The 23,711-nt window shown below is 44.2% G+C and overlaps 1 protein-coding gene across 3 annotated transcripts in view; it reads right to left on the bottom strand.

The window, feature by feature from the left end:
- Window positions 1-21,681, bottom strand: part of IFNAR2 (interferon alpha and beta receptor subunit 2) — a 35,642-nt gene extending 13,961 nt beyond the window's left edge. Inside the window, exons 1-6 of one of the 3 annotated variants that reach the window (XM_034948195.3) lie at window positions 20,999-21,681; window positions 9,737-9,828; window positions 8,021-8,062; window positions 6,661-6,784; window positions 4,845-5,017; window positions 2,875-3,020 (exon numbers count right to left, since the gene is read on the bottom strand). In XM_034948195.3, coding sequence (XP_034804086.1) covers window positions 2,875-3,020; window positions 4,845-5,017; window positions 6,661-6,784; window positions 8,021-8,062; window positions 9,737-9,828; window positions 20,999-21,033 — 612 coding nt within the window. In that variant the 5' untranslated portion in view covers window positions 21,034-21,681. The remainder of the gene's footprint in view (window positions 1-2,874; window positions 3,021-4,844; window positions 5,018-6,660; window positions 6,785-8,020; window positions 8,063-9,736; window positions 9,829-20,998) is intronic. The other 2 variants (XM_034948193.3, XM_034948194.3) reach the window with 2 other exon arrangements.
- Window positions 21,682-23,711: the final 2,030 nt, after the last annotated feature.

Below are 23,711 nucleotides of genomic sequence, written 5' to 3'. Positions count from 1 at the left end.
AATTTAAAAGATGATATGAAGGCTCTTTCATGAATAATAACTTTTGTATCATGTTTTACAGTTTTTAAAATACATTCTTACTAGCAGTTTAATAAATGAGGATTCCTAGCAGCTCAAATACAGCCTTCAGTAATGATGTTTTTCTGTAAATTTCTGTTTGGGAGGAGGAGTTAGTAAACAAACAAACTTACGACCCAACAAACTAAAAGCTTCCCCTCCAGTGGCCAGCACACAATCTCCTTCCCTGTTTGGAAAAATTCCTTGGAAGAATGAGCTCTCTTCACTGTCTCCAATTTTTCTCCTCCCACTCTTTCTTGAATCTACTCCAACCAGCTCTTTGCCCCTAACTCTATTAAAACTACTTTTATCAAGGACACAATGTTGCTAAATCCAATAGTCAGCCCTCTTCAATTGTCCCATTTACAGCACTGGACTCAGTAGACCACTTTCACCTTCTGGAAAGTTCTTCTCTCAGCTACCGGGACATCACTCTCACCTGCTTCTCTCCCTACCATGCTGGTTGCTCTTTCTCAGTCGATTTTGCTGTTTCTTCCTCATTTGCCAGATCTCCAAATTTTGGAATGTTCCTGGGTTCTGTCACTGGATGTCTTGTCTTCTGAGTGTCTATTCCCAGGTGACCTCATCTGGTCTTAGGGCATTCAACATGCACCAAGAAGCCAGTGACTCCCAGGCTCTCTCTCTAGCTGCGGGTTCTCCCCTGGACAACAGACTGGCACATCCAGCTCCTTCCCCACGTCTCCTCCTAGATTCCTTACGGACACCTGGAATTTAACATGTCCCAAACCCTCTAACCCTATCTAACCCTCACCTGCTTCATTCATCATCTTCCCCATCAGTTAATGGGGAAGTTAGTCTTGCTCCACATGCAAAATATATGCAGAATTATGAGCTGGGCATGGTGGCTCATGCTTCTAATCCCAACACTTTGGGAGGCTGAGGTGGGTGGATCGCCTGAGGTCAGGAGTTCGACACCAGCCTGGCCAACACAGTGAAACCCTGTCTCTACTAAAAATACAAAAAATTATCTGGGTGTGCTGGCGGGTGCCTGTAATCCCAGCTACTAGGGAGGCTGAGGCAGGAGAATGGCTTGAACCCGGGAGGCGGAGGTTGCAGTGAGCCAAGATCGTGCCATTGCAGTCCAGCCTGGGCAACAAGAGCAAAACTCCATCTCAAAAACAAACAAACAAAACCCAAAATATATGCAGAATTTGATGGCTTCTCACTACTCATTACCCCTCTACTATCAAGGTCCAAGCCACCACCATCTGTTGCTTAGATTATACTAGTAGCTTATTTTTTTTTTCTTGATTTAAAGGCTAATTTTCCTTACGAAGAAGATGCCTATTAACTACAGTTTTTCCTCTTATAGAGTAGTCAATATCCTAATAAGCATCAGTCTCTTATTTTAGGAATCATAATCTAAAACACAGAGTTAGTTGCTTATGGGGTGAACACAAACGAGACATGATTGAAACAGATTTAATGACACTCCACATAGTCCTTAGGCCACATAAACTTTTCACCCATTTTTGCTCCTTTTCCTAGAGTACTGATTATAATCCATGTCGATATTAAAAGAAAAATATAATTTGTTACTGCCTCTTAAGTGACTGCCACCCTGGATTGTGTCTTAGTTGGTCTCCTAACTCCCATCTTTGCCCCTGTGGTCTATTTTTAACAGCCCAGCCAGGATGCTCTGTTAAGCCTTGGGTTCCACAGGCTTCCATCACACTCAGAAGACCCAGACCCACAAACTCCTACCAGGTCCAGCCACATTTACCCTCTGACCTCACCTCCTCTTCATCTCCTGCCTGGTCACTCCAGTTCAGCCACCTCTCCCCGCTGTTGCTGAAATACACCGGGCCCACTCCAGCCTCAGAGCCTTTGAACTTCCTGTGCCCTCCGCCTGAAATGCATCTACCCTGATTATCTCTCAGGCTGGTCTCACTTGCAAGGGTTTTATACTTGGCAAAGGGCTCTACAGACATAAGCTGCTGCTACACCGGTGAGAGCAATTTGTCCATTTCCACTTATTCCAGCATTTGGAGGGCTAGGGACAACAAAAATTGAAGATGCAGGGCTGTCTGATACCAGATAACCCTGAGGTTACTGAGAGTCAGGTCCTTTGCAGAAATTAGGAGAGGACAGAACCTGCCAGATAAGCCACTTCCTTACTGTGTGTGAGGGCCAGAGAGGCAGCGACAGATGCCTTTCATGGGTGGCTCAGCTAAACCCTCCTTTTCAAAGAAATCTCTCCAGGGTTCACTGAAATTTGGCTGTACTCTGCATCTCCCTCCCACACCCTCTCTCCTGTGTGTTCCTTGATGTTGTGCATGTGGCTTCTTTTTTTTTTTTTTTTTTTTTGAGACGGAGTCTTGCTCTGTCACCCAGGCTGGAACACAATGGTGCAATCTTGGCTCACTGCAACCTCTGCCTCCTAGGTTCAAGCGATTATCCTGCCTTAGCCTCCGGAGTAGCTAGGATTACAGGTGCCTGCCACCACATCCAGCTAATGTTTGTATTTTTAGTAGAGATGGGGTTTCACCATATTGGCCAGGCTGGTCTCAAACTCCTGACCTTAGATGATCTGCCCGCCTCGGCCTCCCAAAGTGCTGGGATTATAGGCGTGAGCCACCAGGCCCAGCCGTGGCTTATTCTTTTAAAGAACACTGTGCTGCAGGTTTAGATCAATAGTGAATGAACCATAGTGACTTCTTCCCTAAGTCGGACCATACTGAAGCCTGACGTTTTAGTTTTAATTGTTCAACTGCAAATTTCCTTTCAAAAGAGACAGTCAAGTGCATTGATTGCCCACTCAGAACTGTTTTGATCCTAACAGGAGAAGCCACTTACCTTCTTAACAATTCCCTCTGACTGTTCTTCAATGACGAGAGATAAATCAAACTGTAATTCTTCCTCAACAATAGATGGAAATTTCACCATCACATTAATGTGGTTGGTAAAACCAACAATCTCAAACTCTGGTGGTTCAAAAGACACTGTGCAAAAAACAAAAACAGACAGGAATATGTCACAGAGACCATATGTGGCCCACAAAGTCTAAAGTGGTTCTTCTCTGGCCCTGTATAGAAAATCTGCCAAGTCCTGATTTACATCATAATTTTTCATTGCTAATGCTATTCCACTAAGTGACTGTATCATGATTTAACTGATTCACTCTTTTGAACATTTAAATTGTCTCTGATTTTTATTAAAGACTTAATGTATCATGGGATATTCTTGGAACTAAATTTTTGCATTTGTCCTTAATAATTTATTTCTTTTTTTCTCTTTCTCTCTCTCTCTCTCTCTCCCCCTCCCTCCCTCCCCCCCAACTTTCTTTCTTTCTCTCTTTCTTTTTTAATGTAGACATAGGGTTTCCCCATGTTGCTCAGGCTGGTCTCGAACTCCTGAGCTCAAGTGATACACTGGTCTCGGCCTCCCAAAGTGCTGGGATTACAGGTGTGAGCCACTGTGCCTGGCCTTAATAATTTCTTTGGGACAAATTACTAAAGAATTCTGGATTAGAGTAAGCACATGTTAAGGTTTTTAATACATGCTGTCAATTACTTCAGATGGACCATGCCAAAGCACACTCTTTGTATTCCCTCTAAACCTGGATATTTATGTATTTTTCATATTTATCATTTGAGTCATGAAACATATCTCACTGTTACTTTAATATGCGTTCTTTAACAACCCAAATACCATGAACTATAAATTCTGATTTTCTTTCTTTTCTGTGTGTACACACAGATGTCTGTTTATACACATACGTAAACATGCACACAAATCCAGCAAATGTCATATCCGAATTGTTTGCCACAGTGGGATTCAGTTATCCTTACCACTTTGCTAATCATGTATGAGCACGTGCACACCCACATAGCCTACAACAGGAAGCTGAGACCAGATGGTTCTCTTGGAAACTCGTTGTAAAGTGGGAAATTGAAAAAGTAACAGAGCTGGGGCTGTTAACACAGTGCGTTAGGGAACTGACTTGAGTCACAGGGAAAGAAAGAAGGGGTAGGCCTGTTCTTGGGGTCTAGTCTTCTCCTCTGAGCTTTGGGTACTAGGTGCATGCACACTTGGTGTTCACACACAAAAGAACATTGGGTTATAATGAGGGGGTGGAGATGCTGTATTAAGAAAACACTGGGGCCAGGTGTGGTGGCTCATGCTTGTAACCTCAGCACCTTGGGAGGCTGAGGCGGGTGGATCACTTGAGGTCAGGAGTTCGAGACTAGCCTGGCCAACATGGTGAAACATTTCTACTAAAAGTACAAAAAATGAGCCAGGTATGGTGGTGTGTGCTTGTAATCCCAGCTACTCTGGAGGCTGAGGTGGGAGAATCGCTTGAACCTGGAAGGTGGAGGTTGCAGTGAGCGAAGATCGCACCACTGCACTCTAGCCTAGGTGACAGAGTGAAACTCCATCTCAAAAAAAAAAAAAAAAAAAAAAAGAAAGAAAGAAAGAAAGAAAATCCTGGGCCAGAGAGATGAGAACGCTAGATCCAGCCCACCTGAACCTGGCTCCAGACTTCCTGTCAGGCTGTGAAACCGAAAAACAGCAGCTCCTACTGCCTTATACAGGCACGGGGCAAATCTGCAAAGTACAAATTATCATTCCACTTTTCAGATTTAGAAAACCAAGGCTCAGAGAAGCAAAGCAGTCCACGGTTACAGAGCTAGGAAGTGGCAGGGCCAAGAGGTGAGCCCAGCCCCAGGTCTAAAACACCTTTGTAGACCTCCTATTTCATGGAATAGCAAATAATAAAGATCTTGATGATGGGGACGACGTGGAGAAACAGAGATAAAACTCACTGTCTATGGCCAGCCAGAAATTGTGTGAGCAACTGAACAACGTTGTGTTCCCGCTGAATCCTTCTAGGATGGTGACATAGGCCTCGTGTGTGCTTCTCCACTCATCTGTGAGGTCACAAAATGATCTTGTGGTATTTGCACAGTTCTTAACCACCTTCAAATCTTCTGGTTTACTTTGGAAAGAAAAAAATGGAAAAAGGAAATTGTTAGCATTGATGTAATGAGAGTCTATTTTTGGGCACCTTACTTCATTGTTTCCTTTAGGGCTCTGCCCAAACATCATTGTATTAAGTGATCTTCCCCAACCATCTTACTGAAAATGGAACATCTTATGCCCTCCCCACCCCTGCACTTTCAATCCCTCTCTTTTCTTGATTGTAGCATTTACCCACACCTGTCACATTATACCTTTGTTTACTGATGTCTCCATTTACATAATGTCTGCTCCAGGAGGGCAGGGACTTTGGTTCACAGTTGGACCCCCTGGCATGTAGTAGGTGCTCAGTAAAATTTGCCAGAGGAGCCGGGTGCAGTGGCTCACGTCTGTAATCCCAGCACTTTGGGAGGCCAAGGCGGGCAGATCACGAGGTCAGGAGATTGAGACCATCCCGGCTAACATGGTGAAACCCCGTCTCTACTAAAAATACAAAAAATTAGCTGGGCGTGGTGGCGGGCGCCTGTAGTCCCAGCTACTTGGGAGGCTGAGGCAGGAGAATGGCGTGAACCCGGGAGGTGGAGCTTGCAGTGAGCCGAGATCGTACCAGTGCACTCCAGCCTTGGTGACACAGTGAGACTCCGTCTCAAAAAAAAAAAAAAAATTGCCAGATGAGTAAATGAATGAATGAAACTTGGGCCCTCATGGTGGAGGCCTCAGATCTCCCTCCCTCTATGGGACAATTATGAATGCCTTCCCTGAGACCCCCTCCCTCTCTGGCTAAGACTAGATGATCCAGTCCTAAGTCAGACCTGGGCTATTTCAGGGACAATGCAGATATCTCATCTACCAAGCTTCAGTTAGTTGGATGATACATGTGACCACTCAATGCAGAGAAAAACTTTTTAGCAGGCACCGAAGAGAAACTCACAAGAGGTCTCCCACTGGCTCAGTCAATAAGCAGTAGCAGCAGCAGCTCTAGGCCAAAGAAATAACCAACAAAAGGACACTCCAAGGGGCTGCTGGATCAAAGCAATGACTTCTAAGGGTGATTGGTAGGTGTGGGAAGAGAAAAGACAAGCAGGACTCCATCCATTATGTCATGAATCCTTGCAGCAACCCCTCAGCAGAGGCATTAGCTTAGGGGCTGAGGTCCGTGCCAAGTGTCAATCTGGTTAGTGACCAAACCAGACTATGGACCCAGGCCTGTCCCAGACTAGGCCAGGCAGCTTTCTGGTGTCCCACCAGAGTAAAGAAAAGTGAACGTAAACCATCAATACGGTCAATAGACTTTTGGATTCCTGTCCTCAGATAATAGGACTTTTAAACATTCAGACTGACTGAATTAGAGAAATCATTGCCTAACCCATACACAAGAATTATTTTGTATGTGAGGTTCTGACCTGTAGAAATTGGCTTTGATGACACATACAAGCTTTGTCAAAATAGATTTGGATTATTAAAGTATTCAACTGAATTAAAAATGGATGTGTGATGGTGTTTTGTCTTTGGCTTTTTAAGGCTCTGAATAAGAAACGCAGAGAGAAGGAGAGGTAGATAGGAAAAGGGAGAGGGAGAGACAGAGAGAGAGAAAAGATCACCTCTCCCCATATAACAGAACAATAATATGTTTACCAAGAGAAAATGAAATATCAAACCAACCTCATGATTGTATACAGCAATGTATAGTGAGTTGGTACAATGGAGTGGTTTTTTAATTCCCATGATAAGATGGACCGGAAATTTCGCAATGATATCTTGAAAGTGCAAGATTCATCTGTGTAATCTAAAGAGAAGAAGAAAAAGGGCATTGAAATTTGGAATCCACAGTTGTATTCTGGCCACTGTTCAGTCATTTCTTGGGATCTAGAACCCACACCTCTGGCAGATAACCTCTCCAGAGAGCCCTGGTGTCTTGAAAACAGGAAGTCTACAGGACATGGGAAATAAATTAGTAAGTTAATTAACGAGCAACATATTGTCAGGGCAGGCAAGCATGGGAAACAGGAACTATGCACTCTGTAAGGAGAGTCTGGACAGAAGGGCTTCTCCAATGCCCTTGGACTGTCCCTCCATGGTTCACTGGACCAAAATAACCCAGGCCATCCCAGCCCACATGATGCACTTCCTTTCACTCTCCCCTACCCATTCTCCCTCCCCAAGCCGTTCTCTCAACTCTGCTCCCAGCTCCTCCATGAAGTCCTCCTTAAGTAGCTCAGCCCACTGCAAATTTTCCTTCCTCTGGATTCCCCAGCTCACTTATTCCCTGGATCACAGAGAGCAGGGGAGTATAACATGAGCCCAGACTGGCCCTTTCTAAGCATTTAAGCCCCAAAACAATGCTGAAGTAGGCACTATGAAAAGATTCATTTTACAGACTGTGAAACTGAGTTGAATTATACAATGTCATGTAGGTGGGAAGTGGCAGTGATAAATGAGACACTAAAGTCAGACTTGCCAAATTCTGCCTTATATGGTTAAATTTTTAAAGATCACCTAAGTTTCCTGTGGTTAGGACTCAGGCCTTTGTTTCTCAACTGCCAACTCTTCACCCCCAACCAACACTTAGCACAAGGTTGGACACACATTTAATACTTAGTGAAGTTTTGTGGACAGATTTATATACGTAGGAAGAAGTTTAGTTAAAAAAAAATTATTGTCCTTTGTCTGGAATCATCAGGGTGGAAGAATGTAAATTAAAGAGTAAATATTTCTGGGCCATTTTTTATTTGGCACAGTCTGTGTCTCCTCATTCTTTTATTAGTGAGATTATTAAGAGTTTGAATATTCTTTAAAGAAGTTTAAAAATGATCTCTAGTGTTCATTTCTTAGACTAGTTTTGTATCTCTCAAAAAACCAGAGTTAGCTCATTTTAGCTCCTTTTACAGAGAATGAATCCCAATAAAACAGGCAACAGATGTACAATCAGAAATCAAATCTCCCACATTTTATACCTCTGAATGGTTGCCCCAACACTTTCACTCTTATACAAAATTTAGTGAAGCCAAAAAACATCTCTTACCAGGCGAATCATGTGAAATACCAAACACGAGGCTGATATACACTAGAAGGAAGAAAACACATTAGAGAGGCAATAGTTTTATCTGGGCTCAACTTGCAATGATTACTCTAAGTCTGGCATTCTTTAACACACATTTATTGGTATCAGATTGAGACTTTTCTTGTGCCAAAAAAATGCCGACATAGATGGTTTTTACTCTACATTGGTGCCAGCAGCACATGGTGCAAGGACTGTGATCTGAGCTAAAATAAGATCCATTTGGGAGCTGACACTAACAACAATATGTACGGTCCCTGTTCTGCCCTGCTTTTTCCACTTAAAAATATATCTGGGGCCGGGCGTCGTGGCTCACGTCTGTAATCCCAGCACTTTGGGAGGCCGAGGTGGGTGGATCACACAAGGTCAGGATTCGAGATCAGCCTGGCCAACACGGCAAAACCCTGTCTCTACTAAAAATACAAAAAATTAGCTGGGTGTGGTGGTGCACACCTGTAGTCCCAACTACTCGGGAGGCTAAGGCAGGAGAATAGCTCGAACCCAGGAGGCGGAGGCTGCAGTGAGCTGAGATCGCTCACTGCATTCCAGCCTGGGTGACAGAGGGAGACTCTGTCTAAAAAAAAAAAAAAATGGCTGGACACAGTGGCTCATACCTGTAACCCCAGCATTTTGGGAGGCCAAGGCGGTGGATCACTTGAGGTCAGCAATGTGAGACCAGCATGGCCAACATGGTGAAACCTTGTCTCTACTAAAAATACAAAAATTAGCCGGGCGTGGTGGCAGGTGCCTGTAATCCCGTCTACTTGGGAGGCTGAGGCAGGAGAATCGCTTGAACCCAGGAGGTGGAGGCTGCAGTGAGCTGAGCTCACACCCTGCACTCCAGCCTGGGCAACAGAGTGAAACTATGCCTCAAAACACACACACACACACACACACACGCACACGAGATTTTTTTTTTTTTTTTTTTTGAGACAGAGTCTTGCTCTGTCAGGCTGGAGTGCAGTGGCTCGATCTCGGCTCACTGCAAGCTCCGCCTCCTGGGTTCACGCCATTCTCCTGCCTCAGCCTCCCAAGTAGCTGGGACTACAGGTGCCCGCCACCACACCCGCCTAATTTTTTGTATTTTTTAGTAGAGACGGGGTTTCACCATGTTAGCCAGGATGGTCTCAATCTCCTGACCTCATGATCCACCTGCCTCGGCCTCCCAAAGTGCAGGGATTACAGGCGCGAGCCACCGCGCCCGGACACACACGAGATCTTTAACATCAAAGAATTTCCTTGTTTTTATTTAAATACTTGGGCTGGCTGAGGGAATGTCCTCAGAGGCAATTGTCCATCCTAGAAATATTCACAGAATATGAATAAGCATGTTGCTAATTAATCAACTTTAGAGGTAAAAGACAATTATCAAAGATTGGGGAGGAAGAAAGGGTGTTAGGAGAAATTACTCTTCAAATGATGGCGAGGATAGTCCTGATTATTATTGCCTTAAGTCACTCATTTGTTTTCCTAAAATTAACAACAGGACAGGAATCTACATTGAATCTAAACTACTAGTGTAGGTTTCCTATTTGCTTTCCACTTAACTCCTGACACTAGGCAGGGTGGTACTGGGTCCTCTAGTCAGGGAAATGAGTTTGCGACTTCCTGCCAGTGCTCTCAGTGAGGATGGCATCACAGCTTGCTTCTATAAGAGCTAAGATAAAAAGCAGCACTTACCCATGAGAACCAAATTAAGTGATCTGACGATGAAGGCATTCTGGCTCAAAAGCATCTTTGCTATTTTTAGAGTCTTCTCTTGACTTTTACATCTGAAATCAACATTAGGTGATCAAAATTCTGAAGTGTCTAATTAAATTGCAAATATAAAAATGGGAGCAAAGACAAGATAATGAGAGACCTGTAAGGAATAGTAAAATTCCTAGTCATTTACCCCATTTATTCAAGTGAGCCTGGTCTCAGCTTCTGGGCCCAATCCCCTACCTAGTCTGGGAGGAATTTTAAATTTAACTTTTGAACAGGCAACAGTCGTTGGGTTCAACAATTTTAAGCATTCAAAAAAAAAAATTGTGAAAAGTCTTGCTCCCTTTAGAAAACTTCTTTTTCTTTTGTGAATCCTTCAGAGTATCTTCATGTATAAGCAAAAACAAATACATATTCCTAATTTCCCCATCTTTTAGACAAGAGATAGCATGTATAGTCCCTGTTCCACCCTGCTTTTTCCACTTAAAAATATGTTTGGAAGATCTTTCTATCCTTGTTTTTTAAATAGCTGGATACAGTTCTACTCTATAGACACACCATTATTTATATAATTAGTACTCCTACTATAGACATTTGAATTATTTCCAGTCTCTTCTGCAAGGAAATCTCTTTCATTTTGCACATGTGCCAGTTTAAGTGTGGGAAAATTTCCAGAAGTAGAATTGCTAGACAAAGGACATATCAGTTAGGGTTCTGGCAGGAAACAGCTCATTCAAATTAGGATAGACGCTTTTTAAAAAAATAAATTTAAGGGGTACAAGTGCAGTTTTGTTAGATAGATATATTGTATAGTGGTGAAATTTGGGCTTTTAGTGTATCCATCACCTGAATAGTATACATTATACCCATTAAGTAATTTCTCATTCCTTAACTCCCCACACCCAATCCACCCTTCTCAGTCAGTAATGACTATTATTCCATATTATATATGTCAACGTGTGCACATTTTTTATTAATAGCTCCCACTTATAAGAACATGTGGTATTGACTGTTTCTGAGTTGTTTCTCTTAAGATAATGGCCTCCAGTTCCATCCATGTTGCTGCAAAAAACACGATTTCATTCTTTTTTATGGCTGAATATACTGTGTGTATATATATGTAACTTTTTTTTTTTTTGAGACAGGGTCTTGCTGTGTTGCCTAGCCTGGAGTGCAGTGGTGCAATCATGGCTCACTGCAGCCTCAACCTCCCAGGCTCAAGCAATCCTCCCACCTGTCCCCCTAAGTAGCTGAGACTACAGGTATGTGTCATCACACACCGGCTAATTAAAAAAACCTTTTTTTTTGTCGAGATAGGGTCTCACTATGTTGCCCAGGCTGATCTCAAACTCCTGGATTCTCGCCTTGGCCTCCCAAAGTGCTGGGATTACAGATGTGAGCACCACACCTAGCCACATTTTCTTTATCCAATCATTTGTTGATGGATACTTAGGTTGATTCCATATCTTTGCAACTGTGAACAGTGCTGTGTTCTGAGAAATTCATTGTTAGGCTATTTTGTTGTATGAACATCATAGAGTATACTTAGACAAACCTAGATAGCATAGCCAACTACACATCTAGGTTATATGGTATAGACTATTGTTCCTAGGCTATAAATCTGTGCAGCATGGTACTGTGCTGAATACTGCAGGCAGTTGCAACACAGTGGCATTTGTGTATCTGAACATATTTAGACACAGAAAAGGTACAGTAGAAATATGGTATAATCTTATGGGGCTATCGTCATATAAAGGGTCCATCTTTGCCCAAGACATCATTAGGGGTTGCAGGACTATATTTACAAATGTGTGAGAGGGCTGTAGGCAAACCAGAAGGGAGAGTATAGAATCTGCAGCTCACAACATTGAGGCCTGTGACCACTCTGGGGCCCAGAAGGGAGACTCCAGAACCTGTAGCTCACAACATTGAGGGCTGTGACCACTCTGGGCCTGCAGAAGGGAGAATATAGAACCTGTAGCTCACAACATTGAGGGCTGTGACCACTCTGGGCCTGCAGAAGGGAGAATATAGAACCTGTAGCTCACAACATTGAGGGCTGTGACCACTCTGGGCCCCAGGAGGGAGAGTACAGAACCTGCAGATCACAACATTGAAAGCTGTAGCTCACAACATTGAGGGCTGTCACCACTCTGGGCCTGCAGAAAGGAGAGTATAGAACCTGTAGCTCACAACATTGAGGGCTGTGACCACTCTGGGCCCCAGGAGGGAGAGTACAGAACCTGCAGCTCACAACATTGAGGGCTGTAACCATTCTGGGCCTGCAGAAGGGAGGGTATAGAACCTGTAGCTCACAACATTGATGGCTGTAATCACTCTGGGCCGGAGGGGGAAGAGAAGCCAACATTGCAATTTGTAAGGAGAAACTCCTGTATGAGCAGCTATGACATGAGACCACTGGACACAGCCAGACCAAGAGGACAGTGCAGGCAGGAAGCTGAGGGATAAATATCACTCACGGTGTCCCTCCCTTCTCTTATTTGGGGCTCCCCATCGGCTGAACACAACCAGAAGCCATAGGGCAAGGGGCCTGGAGTTGTATCCTTACCAGACAGGGTCCTGGGCCAACTAAAGAGTGGGGAGAGGGGAGGGTGGGTCTGAAGAAGCAGACAGAAGAGACCTGGCAATGAAACTATGCATCTGTAATTTGGATAGAAACTGTCACACTGACCACCCTCGGGGCTATACCAATTTACTTAACCACCTGCAATGTGTGAGAATTTTCGTTTCCCTACCGTCTCTTCTTAGAGGTATATCATCAAGTTCTTGGATTTTTCTCAAATTCATAAATGAAAAGTTGTCTTTCACATTAATATTAATTTGTATTTCTCTTACTCTTTGTGATGGAACATCTTCATCTTTTCATAGGTTTAAGAGCGATTTGCATCTCCTTCTCATTAACTGTTTGTGCCCTTGGCAATTTTTCTGTTGAGCTGTTGCTATTTTCTTACTGGTTTGCAGGAGTTTTTTTTTAAGTAGAAGGGAAACTGTGATATGAGTCACATCTTTTTATTCTCTCCCCAGTTTGTCACTTGCCCTTTGAGTTGCTTGTGCTGTTTAAAAAAACCAACCCCCCCCAAAAAAACACCCAGAAGTTTTTGAGTTTTATGTTTTCAGATTTAAAGGTATTTTCTTTCTTAGCTTCTAAATTTTGAGTCATAATCAGAAAGTCTTCCCTACTCCAAGGTGAGAAAGGAATTCTTCAAGAATAATTTTAAGGAGCCCCAGTAGATCTTGTTCCTTCTCTCTCTCAGATATTCTGTCCCCATCCACGTGACTAAGACCTATAGATTGTGGGCATTCTTCTGTCCCCCAAACACTGGGGAAATATCATCAAAATAAAAAAAGACCATGAAATCGCAGACTTGTCATGGCTTGTGGCGAATGTCTGTGGCTGGTGACACAGGAGTAAGAAGAATTTACCATGACAGTTTAGGTCAAGAAAGGCAGATTTATTAGAGAAAGTAGGAAAATACATTGCAGGGGAGCAATGGGCAGGTCAGTAAGAGAGGAGTTGACTGCCAGGAGACAAAGTCTTGCTGGGGATTTTATAAAATGCAATTTGAGCTGAAGAGTGCTATGTGGAGGACTGACAACGCCAAGGTAGCAGGGAGCTAACTTGCATTCTTCTGTCAGCCGAAATGTTTGATGATAAGTTGAAGCATTTGATGATACGCAGGAAGATTGTGAGTTATGTGTGCAGGAGGGTCGTATGTCCTGGGCCATAAAGAAAGGCAGACCTATAGCTTATCTGCTTCTTCTTTTTGTTTGTTGTCCTGGACCATGAAGCAAGGTAGACCTATGGCTTATCTGCTTTATCTCTTTGCTTTCCCCTAGACCCCCAGCCTGACTCCTCTTCCCTAATTAGGACTTCACAAGACGAAGTTCAAGCTAAAAACAATGTAATTTTTAAGTCTTCTCTGCTGCCACAGTAACACGTCCAACCTGGGGTATTCTCTTAGAGAAATCCAAGTGATTCCAAGTCAAAATTTCCAGCCTTGCTACAGACTCCACCACCCATGAGATATCCAAGCACGACTGCCTGGAACTAATCCCATAATACTGTACCCATTGAGAAACATCTGCTGAGATACCTTGATGTGTGATGTCATCTCCCATAATCAATCCACAGCAGAGGTGTTGCGAGTTGTGAACATTCCCCTAGATACCACCACATCCAGATTGTAGAAGGGCAACTTCTTTATTTTTTGAGACAGGGTCTCACTCTGTCACCCAGGCTGGAGTGCAGTGGTGTGACCTCAGCTCACTACAACCTCTGCCTCCTGGGCTCAAGCGATTCTCCCACCTCAGCCTCCCAAGTAGCTGGGACTACAGGCATTTGCCACTACACCTGGCTAATTTTTGTATTTTTTTTTTTAGAGATGGGGCTTTGCTATGTTGTCCAGGCTGGTCTTGAACTCTTGGGCTCAAGTGATCCTCCGGCCTCAGCCCCCCAAAGGGCTTGGATTATGGATGTGAGCCACCATGCCCAGCCAGGGCAACTCCTTTATATTTGAACACCTGACCTGACCTCTGACATGTGGCCTCTGGTCCCCGTTTGTCTCCAACGGTGGCACATCTTCATCTTTGTTACATATCTGCAGGAACACTCAGTCTCTTCAGCAGCCAAGAAAACACACACACACACACACACACACACACACACACACACACACACACACACACCATTCTCCCCCTCTGGGCCAGGGGATGGCTTCCTTCCTTGCTTTCTGGTGACTTATACTTCACTTGGAACCATACGCCTGATTACCAGATTCTTCTAGCTTGGAAAATATAATATCCCATCTTGGCATCCTGCCTAAATTGTTAATGGAGCTCCTTAAAACTCTTGCTGACTACAAATAGATCAGTCTTCCTAAAGCATGGCTCCTGTCAACAGGGCTAGTCTCAGTACCCCCAGGCCCTGCAGCTAGAAGGATCCTACACTTGGCTTGAGGTTCTCCTGTGGCTATCCTGAAATTCTTAACCATTTTATCTTTCAATGTGTGTTTTGTGCTAGGAGCCCCAGCTCACACTTGGATCCTTCCCCATCTCCTGCAGGTTAGGCTCCCAGCAGAGGAATCCCAGGCCCTGTCTGGCTTCAATCTCTATGCCTAACAACTGCTGCTGCTGCTGTTGGCATGGGGCGTCAACTGGGACCACATTCCGCTGAAGCCCTCCTGGTGCAGATGCTGGAGAGGTCAGGGCCAGCACTCCAGCCTCGCCCCATGGACTGGAGTCAGAGGGTGACTGGCTGGAGGTTGGGTCTGGCAGGGATGAGTCTCTGGGTCACTCTTGACCCAGGTACCTAGCATATCTGAGGCAGAGATGTAAAGACCCTTGGACGTGGCCACTACACTGTGGGTTAGGATGGTAGGTGCTTGGGAAAGGGAGATGCAAGGCTTGACTTCCACAGAGCCTGCCCCAGGCTGGATTGAGGGGAAGCTAGCAGGAGGGGGATGCCTAGAAGTCAGGTGCAAGTACATGCATCCTAGAGTCACCAGGGCAGAGGGGCCCCAGGGACCTGTGTGAATCTGCTCTGGCTCCCTCAGTATCCCTGAGCCTGAGGGAGGGCTCCCTTGGGTGGCTCTGTGCCTGGTGGAGACCCTCTCTTCCTCTTTGCAATCTTCCTCTGTCTGGCTTCAGTTTGCTTCTTCTGGCTAGTTCAAGGGAACCTCCCAAGATGTGCTGTAAAGTACTAATGGTATAACTTGGCAATTCCATATATGAATTAAATGCTCTTATTTAAATCTGGTTTTGCATAATATAAAGAACTGCAATATTCATGCTAATAATTCAAGTTTTTATTTTTATTTTTTATTTTATTTTATTTTTTGAGACAGAGTCTCACTCTGTCCCCCAGGCTGGAGTGCAGTGGCGCAATCTTGGCTCACTGCAAGCTCCGCCTTCCGAGTTCACTCCATTCTCCTGCCTCAGCCTCCAGAGTAGCTGGGACTACAGGTGCCCGCCACCACACCCAGCTAATTTTTTGTATTTTTAGTAGAGACGGGGTTTCACAGTGTTAGCCAGGATGGTCTCGATCTCCTGACCTCATGATCCACCTGACTTGGCCTCCCAAAGTGCTGGGATTACAGGCGTGAGCCACCATGCCCGGCCTATTTTTTTACTTAGAATGATATTAAATAGCAAACAAAAAAACATTACGTGTTGAGAGAGAGAGACTGTGGAAGAAAAGGCTTTATATTTTAGTACCTTTAGTGGTACTTTCTCATGCATTTTTATTTGGCTCTGGGTGGGCCCTGTGAATTATGTAGTGAGCTCAGTCTGTAGCTCACTGTTGCCTGACAATACACCAAGCTCCTTAGGTTAAATTCAAGGCTATCAGCCTTTCCAGTTTTTCCTAGAGTTATTGTCCTGCTGAGCCCCAGGTGACAGGTCACCCCCTGCTCTTGTCAGAGGTGTTGGAACCAGAGTGACTCCATCTTGAGTAGCAGCTGGGCAAAATGAGGCTGAGACCTGCTGGGCTGCATTCCCAGGGGGTTAGGCATTCTTAGTTATGTGATAAAACAGGAGGTCACAAAGACCCTGCTGATAAGACAGGACACAGTAAAGAAGCTGGCCAAAGCCTGCCAAAACCAAGATGGTGACAAAACTGTCCTCACTGCTTATTATATGCTAATTACAATATATTAGCATGCTAAAGGGAACTCCCACCAGTGCCACCACAGTTTACAAATGCCATGGCAACATGCAGAAGTTACCCTATATCATCGAAAAAAGTGAGGAACCCTCAGTTCCAGAACTCCTACCCCTTTTGCAGACAACTTATGAATAATCCACCACTTGTTTAGCATATGATCAAGAAATAACCATAAGTATACTCAGTGGAGCAGCCCATGCTGCTGCTCTGCCTATGGAGTAGCCACCCTTTCATTCCTTGACTTTCTTAATAAACTTGCTTTCACTTAATTCTGTCAGCTTGCTCTTTAATTCCATCCTGTGCGAAGCCAACAACTCATGTGGCTTCCCAGGCTGAACCCCAATTTTGTCACAGGTTCACCCTGTGACACTCTAGCCTTCTCCATTCTGAAAGAAGAGCTCTACCTGCTATTCACCCTGAGACCAGACAAACCCTGCCAATTTTCAAGGCCCAGATAAAATGGATGGATTGAGTGAAGTGATTATTTGAATTCCAACTCCTCCTAGACAGACAAACAACCCTCCAGGAACTCGCTGCCTCATAGTCTCCTGGTAAAGTATGGCTGTGTCTTTCCTTCTGTCTGACATAGACTGATGCACATTGTCAAGGAGGCAATGAATAATGAATGAAGTGGATTCAGAAATGTTAGACAAAAACAATTACATATCTTTTTCTGGAAATTAGAAAAATATGAAAAAGTACAAATAAGAAAGTAACACTCATCCTTATTCCTACCATCCAGCATCAACAATTGTTAACATCTTGGCATATTTGATTCTAGCTTATTTTTCAAACATCTTTCTTTTTTCTTCTGTAAAAACTATTACTATCATTAACATTAGGCGAACATAATCCCACAGATCTTTCTATGCATAAACACACACACACACACACACACACACACACACACACACAGTGTTTCTGTTTAATGTTACTTGGGAAAAGACTAAAATAAAGTCAAAGGAGTTGTTAAAATTTAAATTTTTTTGTCCATAAGAAAGTATAATTTCCTATGATATCCCTCTAAGGTTTTAAATAAAACTTATGAAAGATATTAAAAGTTGCAGTATTATATATTCACATAGCATCTTTTAATTTTATACCATATTTACTATTCCATTCTTTGAAAGAAGAGAATATTGGTATTCTCATGTTTCCTTCCATCTTCCTCTCTGACTTCTTTTTTTTTTTGGCTGTATATTTCTGTCTAGATTAATAACAATCGCATTCTATCCTACCCACAATTTCTACAGATGTATTACTTCTATATTTAAATAGAATAAATACTCACCAAGTCTTTTTACCATTCTCTACTCTTAAGTTCTTTATTTTATCTCTTAATCTGCTATTTCCTGGATTTTATTACTCAGCAAGTTTTTGTTTTTCCAAAAACGGTTCATGGGTGCTGAATTCCCTTTGTTCTTCCGGAAAAAAAATATGCCCCTCGGAAAAGTTTCTTTCCCTTGGAACTGTTCCCTAACAACCATCATAGTCTGGCATTTAGTGCTGCACTGAAGTCTGAGGCGAGCTTGATTTTGTTTTTCCCTCCTTTACTTTTTCTTCTTAGATTCCTAAATAATTCTTTTTCTTTGAATTTAAATAGTTTAAGATATCCTAGTGCTTCCGTATTCCCACATGACATTTTCTGGAACATGACATGTTCCTTTGGCCTACAGACCATTTTTTCTTCATCTCAATAAGCTTTCTTTGGACTTATTTTTATTTGAATTTTCTGTCCCATTTGTTGACTTCTCTACATCTTGGACTTCAGTGTTCCCAATTCTTGATTGTATTTTGTCTTTCATAATAGCTTCTTTCTTCTTAATCTTTGTCCCTTTTCAGTTGAATTCACTGGGCTTCCTTACTGGGCTTTCTTCTATTAAAATACTTTTATTTTCAGCAGTATTGCTTCTGTTCTTTCTCCTGACTTATTTATTCTGTCACTATGTTTTTACGGTCTTCAATTTTCCTTTAGGTCTGCAATCTCCCTTTTCATCTCCAATTTACAATTTTCTCATCTTTGAGTTTGTTTTATTGGATTTATATTTTTATCAAGTTGTTGCACAGTGTAAGGCAATGGTAAAGAATTTCTTCTGTTCCAAGCATAATTCTTTGTTTTTAGTAAGACGTCTCGCAATCCACGTTGTTCTTTCCTTTCCTATTTTTCCCCCTTACCATTTCTGTTCACTTTGCTGCTACTAGTTTGGCTTTAGTACCTCCTACTGATATGGCAGAGTGAAACCTTGACTTCCTTTCCACAACTTTATCTGATTCCAGCTTGTTCTGTAAAGCCTGGGCAATTTCTCTAGCCCAGAAGGTTGGTGCCCAGTGAACCTTCCCCCATCTCACTCACCTTCACCCAGCATAAAGGGCCCACTGTTCCTTAGTGAGAAAAGAAAAAAGCAAAGTATGTTGTGATTCAGTTTCCTCTTTTTTTTTTTTTTTTTTTTAACAAGGACTGGATCAGTTTCCTTCTTTCCTATTTATTACAGAGAAATCTCACTATAGTTTCTGGTGGTTGAGACACATTTAAATTTTAATTTTTTTTTTAAACTTGAGAATTAAAAACAAACAAATGAAAACCAATGACAATGCTGATGGATATCTCCACGTACCAGATGATAAAACCAGATGATAAAACTGGCTTGTGGGGTAACTCGTTTTCCTGTTGGGGCCAGAGAAAATTTTCGGTGGCTCTGAACTCCTCCCCATCATACATACCTCTCTTTTTCCCTCCTTTGTTTTGTCTTTTCCATACCTCTAAGTCAGCCAACCTCCTCTGCCAATTACCTGTTTTTCCTTTATTCTTCCCTGAATTGCATAGCCCCCAGTTTCATTCTTCCAAAGGAAGAAGAAGGACCCTCAGGGCCAGTGCCGTCAAGCTCTGCTCTAACTCACTAATATTTCACAAATTATAAAATGCACATTTTCTTTTAACATTTGAGAATTTCTGAAATCAGAATGCTTTCATTCTGGTGGCATGGCATAGCATGATTGACAGTGTTTTTTCTTACTTCATTACATAAAATGAAAGTGCATCTTATAAGCAATGGCATTTTAGTTTGGGTTTTAGCTTTGATAAAACGTGATGATTGAGCCTGTAATACTAGCACTTTGGGAGTCCAAAGCAGGTGGATCATTTGAGGTCACAAGTTCCAGACCAGGCTGGGTAACATAGTGGAAATCCCATCTCTACTAAAAATACAATTAGCCAGGCGTAGTAGCACACGCCTGTAATCTCAGCTACTCAAGAGGCTGAGGCAGAAGAATCGCTTGAACCCAGGAGGGGGAGGTTGCAGTGAGCCAAGATCGTGCCACTGCACTCCAGCCTGCGCGACAGAGCGAGACTTTGTCAAAAACCAAACCAAACCAAACCAAACCAAACCAAACAAAACATGATGATTGATAACAGAAGATGATACATACCACTGACTCTTGAACAGTTTGAAGGTTTATAAAGGTAGCAGAAAAAATGAGTCCAATGTGGCTTTGAGTGTGCAAGTGTGAGCCATGGAATATATATTTTAATAGATGTTTCACTTCTATGACAGTACCTCTTGGGTTATGATCCTTTTCATACTACTTTTTGAAATGACTTTTAGACAAATCACCATTGTCAAATTATGTGAACCAAAATCAGATTTTCTTTAACTTTTCAATAAATACATGAGAAACTTTAGAGGAAATATAGGTAAGAAAAATGAGTCATGTACATTTTTGATTATCTAAAATTGTGGAAAACAACTTTATGAACAATAGAACTTACAAGTTCAAGTCATTTTCTGCGACAAACAGATCAAGCCTTATCAGCTATGCCCTAATTGCTAGGGGAGTTTATCGAATATTTTCCTTAGGGTAGATTTTGATAGGGTCTCTGCTACCCCCTCACCCCCTCAAGCCTGCACAGGTGGATAGGGGGTGGGTGGACAGGATACTGAGAAACTTTGGCAAGCAGTGGGACTTAGCCCCTGGGCCAGTGAGCACACATGGGAAACTCCACCTCTCCCTGAGCCAGCTCCGGCACTTCTCACCACTGACTCGACGCCCAAGCATGCTATATTCGTTTCTAAGACCTCTTGCTAAACAAAACAAGGAAATAAAAAAAAAATGTTAAAAGAAAGGAGGTGGGAATACTCAGAGTCAATATAACCATCGCTAACCAAATAAACGGGCTGATGTAGTCAACTCGCTACTGCGTGTAACGGATTGATTTGCTCAGGATTGAAATGCAAGTGCCGATCGCCTCTCCATATTCGCGGAGTATCTTCCCAGTATCTCCCCTCTCCGACCCTGGGAGGGTGCACCCTTCTGTCTCCGCGGCCACGTCCCCTCGCCCCTTCCCCCTCCTGCCTCCACGCAGCGGATCCGGAGGGGTGTAGGCCGCTCCAGCCCCGGCTGCAGTCTGTGACCCTGACGCAGGTCGAGGGGGGCTAATCCCAGGGGACCTCAAGGGGGCGGGCTGGAGATCCCGAACCTGAGCACCCGGCTGGTGAGCCGGCTTTGCAAGGCGGGGTGGACCTGGAGGAATGTGACCCTCAAACTTAGCAATGACTCACATCTTGCAGTGGCAAGTGCCCGGTATCCTGGGCATCCTTGGTGGGGTGGGGTGGGACGCGGAGGGGTGCAACGAAAGCGGACTCCCAGCAGGGGCGACACGTGGAGGGCGCAGGACAGGGCCCGGGAGGGGTCCTGGGGTCGCAGGTGCGGCCCCGGGAGAGAGGAAGGGCGCACTAGCCGTATACTCAAGACGCGGAGGGAGGGAGGGCAGGAGGAGGAGGAGGAGTCGGGGAGAGCGAGAGGGAACCGGAGGGGATTCCGGGAACCGCTGCAGGGAGGCGGCGTTTTCCCTCCAGTCAGCTGGCCACGCGCTCCGCTCCCGCGTCCCCGCCACGCTGCGTTACCTTTGCAGCTCTCGCCTTGCGGCTCCCGAGAGATGCTAGCCTCGGGCCCCAGCCGCGCCCGGCTCTGGGACCGGACGCTCGCGGTCGGGATGCGCCTCGCGGGCGGCCTCTCGGACAGAGGCGGCGGGCGGGGGACAAAAGCGGCCCGTGCGGCCGGGTGGTGGTCCGCGGGCTGCGCTCGGGGAACTGTTCGGCTCGCCGGCGGGATTCCTACCCGCCAGGAAGAAGCGTCTTTAGTGCGGGTGCGGGCGCCGAGCCCCGGCCTACGAGGAGCGCTGCGGAAGCGCGGGCGCCGCGACGCGCCGCGCCGCCGCCGGCGCGGGGTCGGGGGCGGAGCCGGGGGCGGGGCCGGAGCCAGGGGCGGGGCCTGGGCCGCTGGCGGGGCTGGAGCAGGGCCGGAGGCGGAGGCCGGGCCGGGGGCTGGGCAGGAGAATAGAGAAAAGGTCCGGTCATTTACAATCGTCTGCTGCCGATTGTCAGCTCCTAACCAATCCCGCCTTCGCCGAGAAAGCTCCATAGGGGAAGAATTTGGGACTGTTTTGTTTACTGAAGTATCCTTAGGGGTTAGAATAGTGCCTGGCATTTAGAAGACACCCAAAGATGTGTTGACTGAATGAATGAATGAATGAACTAAAGAGTGAATGGGTTCTCTCCTGGCTCCCCCACTTGTTAATTGTATAAACCTGCATGATATAATTCTCCAACTAGTAAAACGAGGATAAAAATGCCTACCATTGAGTAAATGTTGTAAATATCTACAACATTATCCGTTGTAGATTCTCCCCTCTTCTCCGCGGGTCTCTTCTCCATACTCCTACCCTTCCCTCGACCCCCCACTGATCAACGTGTTTCGGGATAGGCAGAAAGACAGATGTTCTTCATTAATTTGTCTACTTGTTATTTATAGCCTGTCAACTTCTAAAATAGACTATGAGGCCGGGAGCGGTGGCTCACACCTGTTATCTCAGCACTTTGGGAGGCCAAGGCAGATGGACCATCTGAGGTCAGGGCTTCAAGACCCAGCCTGACCAACATGGTGAAACCCTGTCTGTACTAAAAATACAAAAATTAGCTGGGCGTGGTGGCGGGCGCCTGTAATCCCAGTTACTTGGGAGCCTGAGGCAGGAGAATTGCTTGAACCTGGGAGGTGGAGGTTGCAGTGAGTTGAGATTGCACCATTGCACTCCAGCCTGGGAGACAAGAGCGGAACTGTCTCAAGAAAAACGAAAAAAAAAAAAAAAATCCAAAACCAAAATAGACTATGAGGCAGCTTTCAAGTAAAATGTATGTATATTCTAAACATTACAGCTACTAAAATGGAAATGTTAATATCTTTTTGAAGGAGAGGGAAAAGATACACTAACCACCTAAATTGTTTTAACTGAGTATTTAATCTCTCGTTCAGCTTTCTGGCCTCCTAGGAAAGGGAGGAGGAGGATGTTTCATACTTTTTGTAGATGGGAAAAATGAGCCTTTTAATCTATGAAGTCAACCAACATTTGCTGATACTCCTTTAAGGCTAGGCACAAGGGTGATCATAAAGAGGATGTCACGGTCCTGCCTCTTATGTGACCCTTGGCAGAATTCCCACCAGCCCCATACGATCTGAAGGGAACTTATCTAGGATCCTATTTCTTATAAAAGACATTCAACATTGAAAATATTTTCAGCCACAGTTTTAGAGAATTTGCAGAAATAGCCTCTGCAAATGGGAGAAATCCAATACCAAACTCCATGTGCTGCATGCACTCTTTTATATAAACATATATATTAAAAATAAAACTATGTCAAAACCTTAAATATGACATTGCAGATTGGATGATAGTAGGTGATTTTAATTTTGTTTCCTTTCCAAACATTCTGCAGTAAACATCCTTACTTATATAATTGGGAAAAAGATTTTTTAAAAAACAAATGCAGTCCTGGCTAACACGGTGAAACCCCGTCTCTACTAAAAATACCAAAAAAAAAAAAAAAAAAAAAAATTAGCTGGGTGTGGTGGCGGGCGCCTGTAGCCCCAGCTACTCAGGAGGCTGAGGCGAGAGAATGGCGTTAACCCAGGAGGTGGAGCTTGCAGTGAGCCAAGATTGCGCCACCGCACTCCAGCCTGGGCGACAGAGCGAGACTCCGTCTCAAAACAAGCAAACAAACAAAAAACAAAACAAAACAAAAGCAAATGCAGTCTATGCCAAGGTGTGAAGAGCTTGAAAGCTGTCACTCCACTCCCCACAACAAGAGAAAAGCTGAACAAATTGAAGATTAACAACTCTTCTTATTTCAGTATCAGTGAATTGAGTCACAGGGCAAACTGCAAAAACTGAAAGACAAATGCAAAGAATCACAGTTTACAGGGACCAGAAGCCTCTGA

This window comes from Pan paniscus, chromosome 22, assembly GCF_029289425.2.
Source record: "Pan paniscus chromosome 22, NHGRI_mPanPan1-v2.0_pri, whole genome shotgun sequence".
Taxonomy (NCBI): domain Eukaryota; kingdom Metazoa; phylum Chordata; class Mammalia; order Primates; family Hominidae; genus Pan; species Pan paniscus.
Note: the sequence above shows the minus strand (reverse complement) of the source record. Positions and strands in the feature narration are given on the sequence as shown.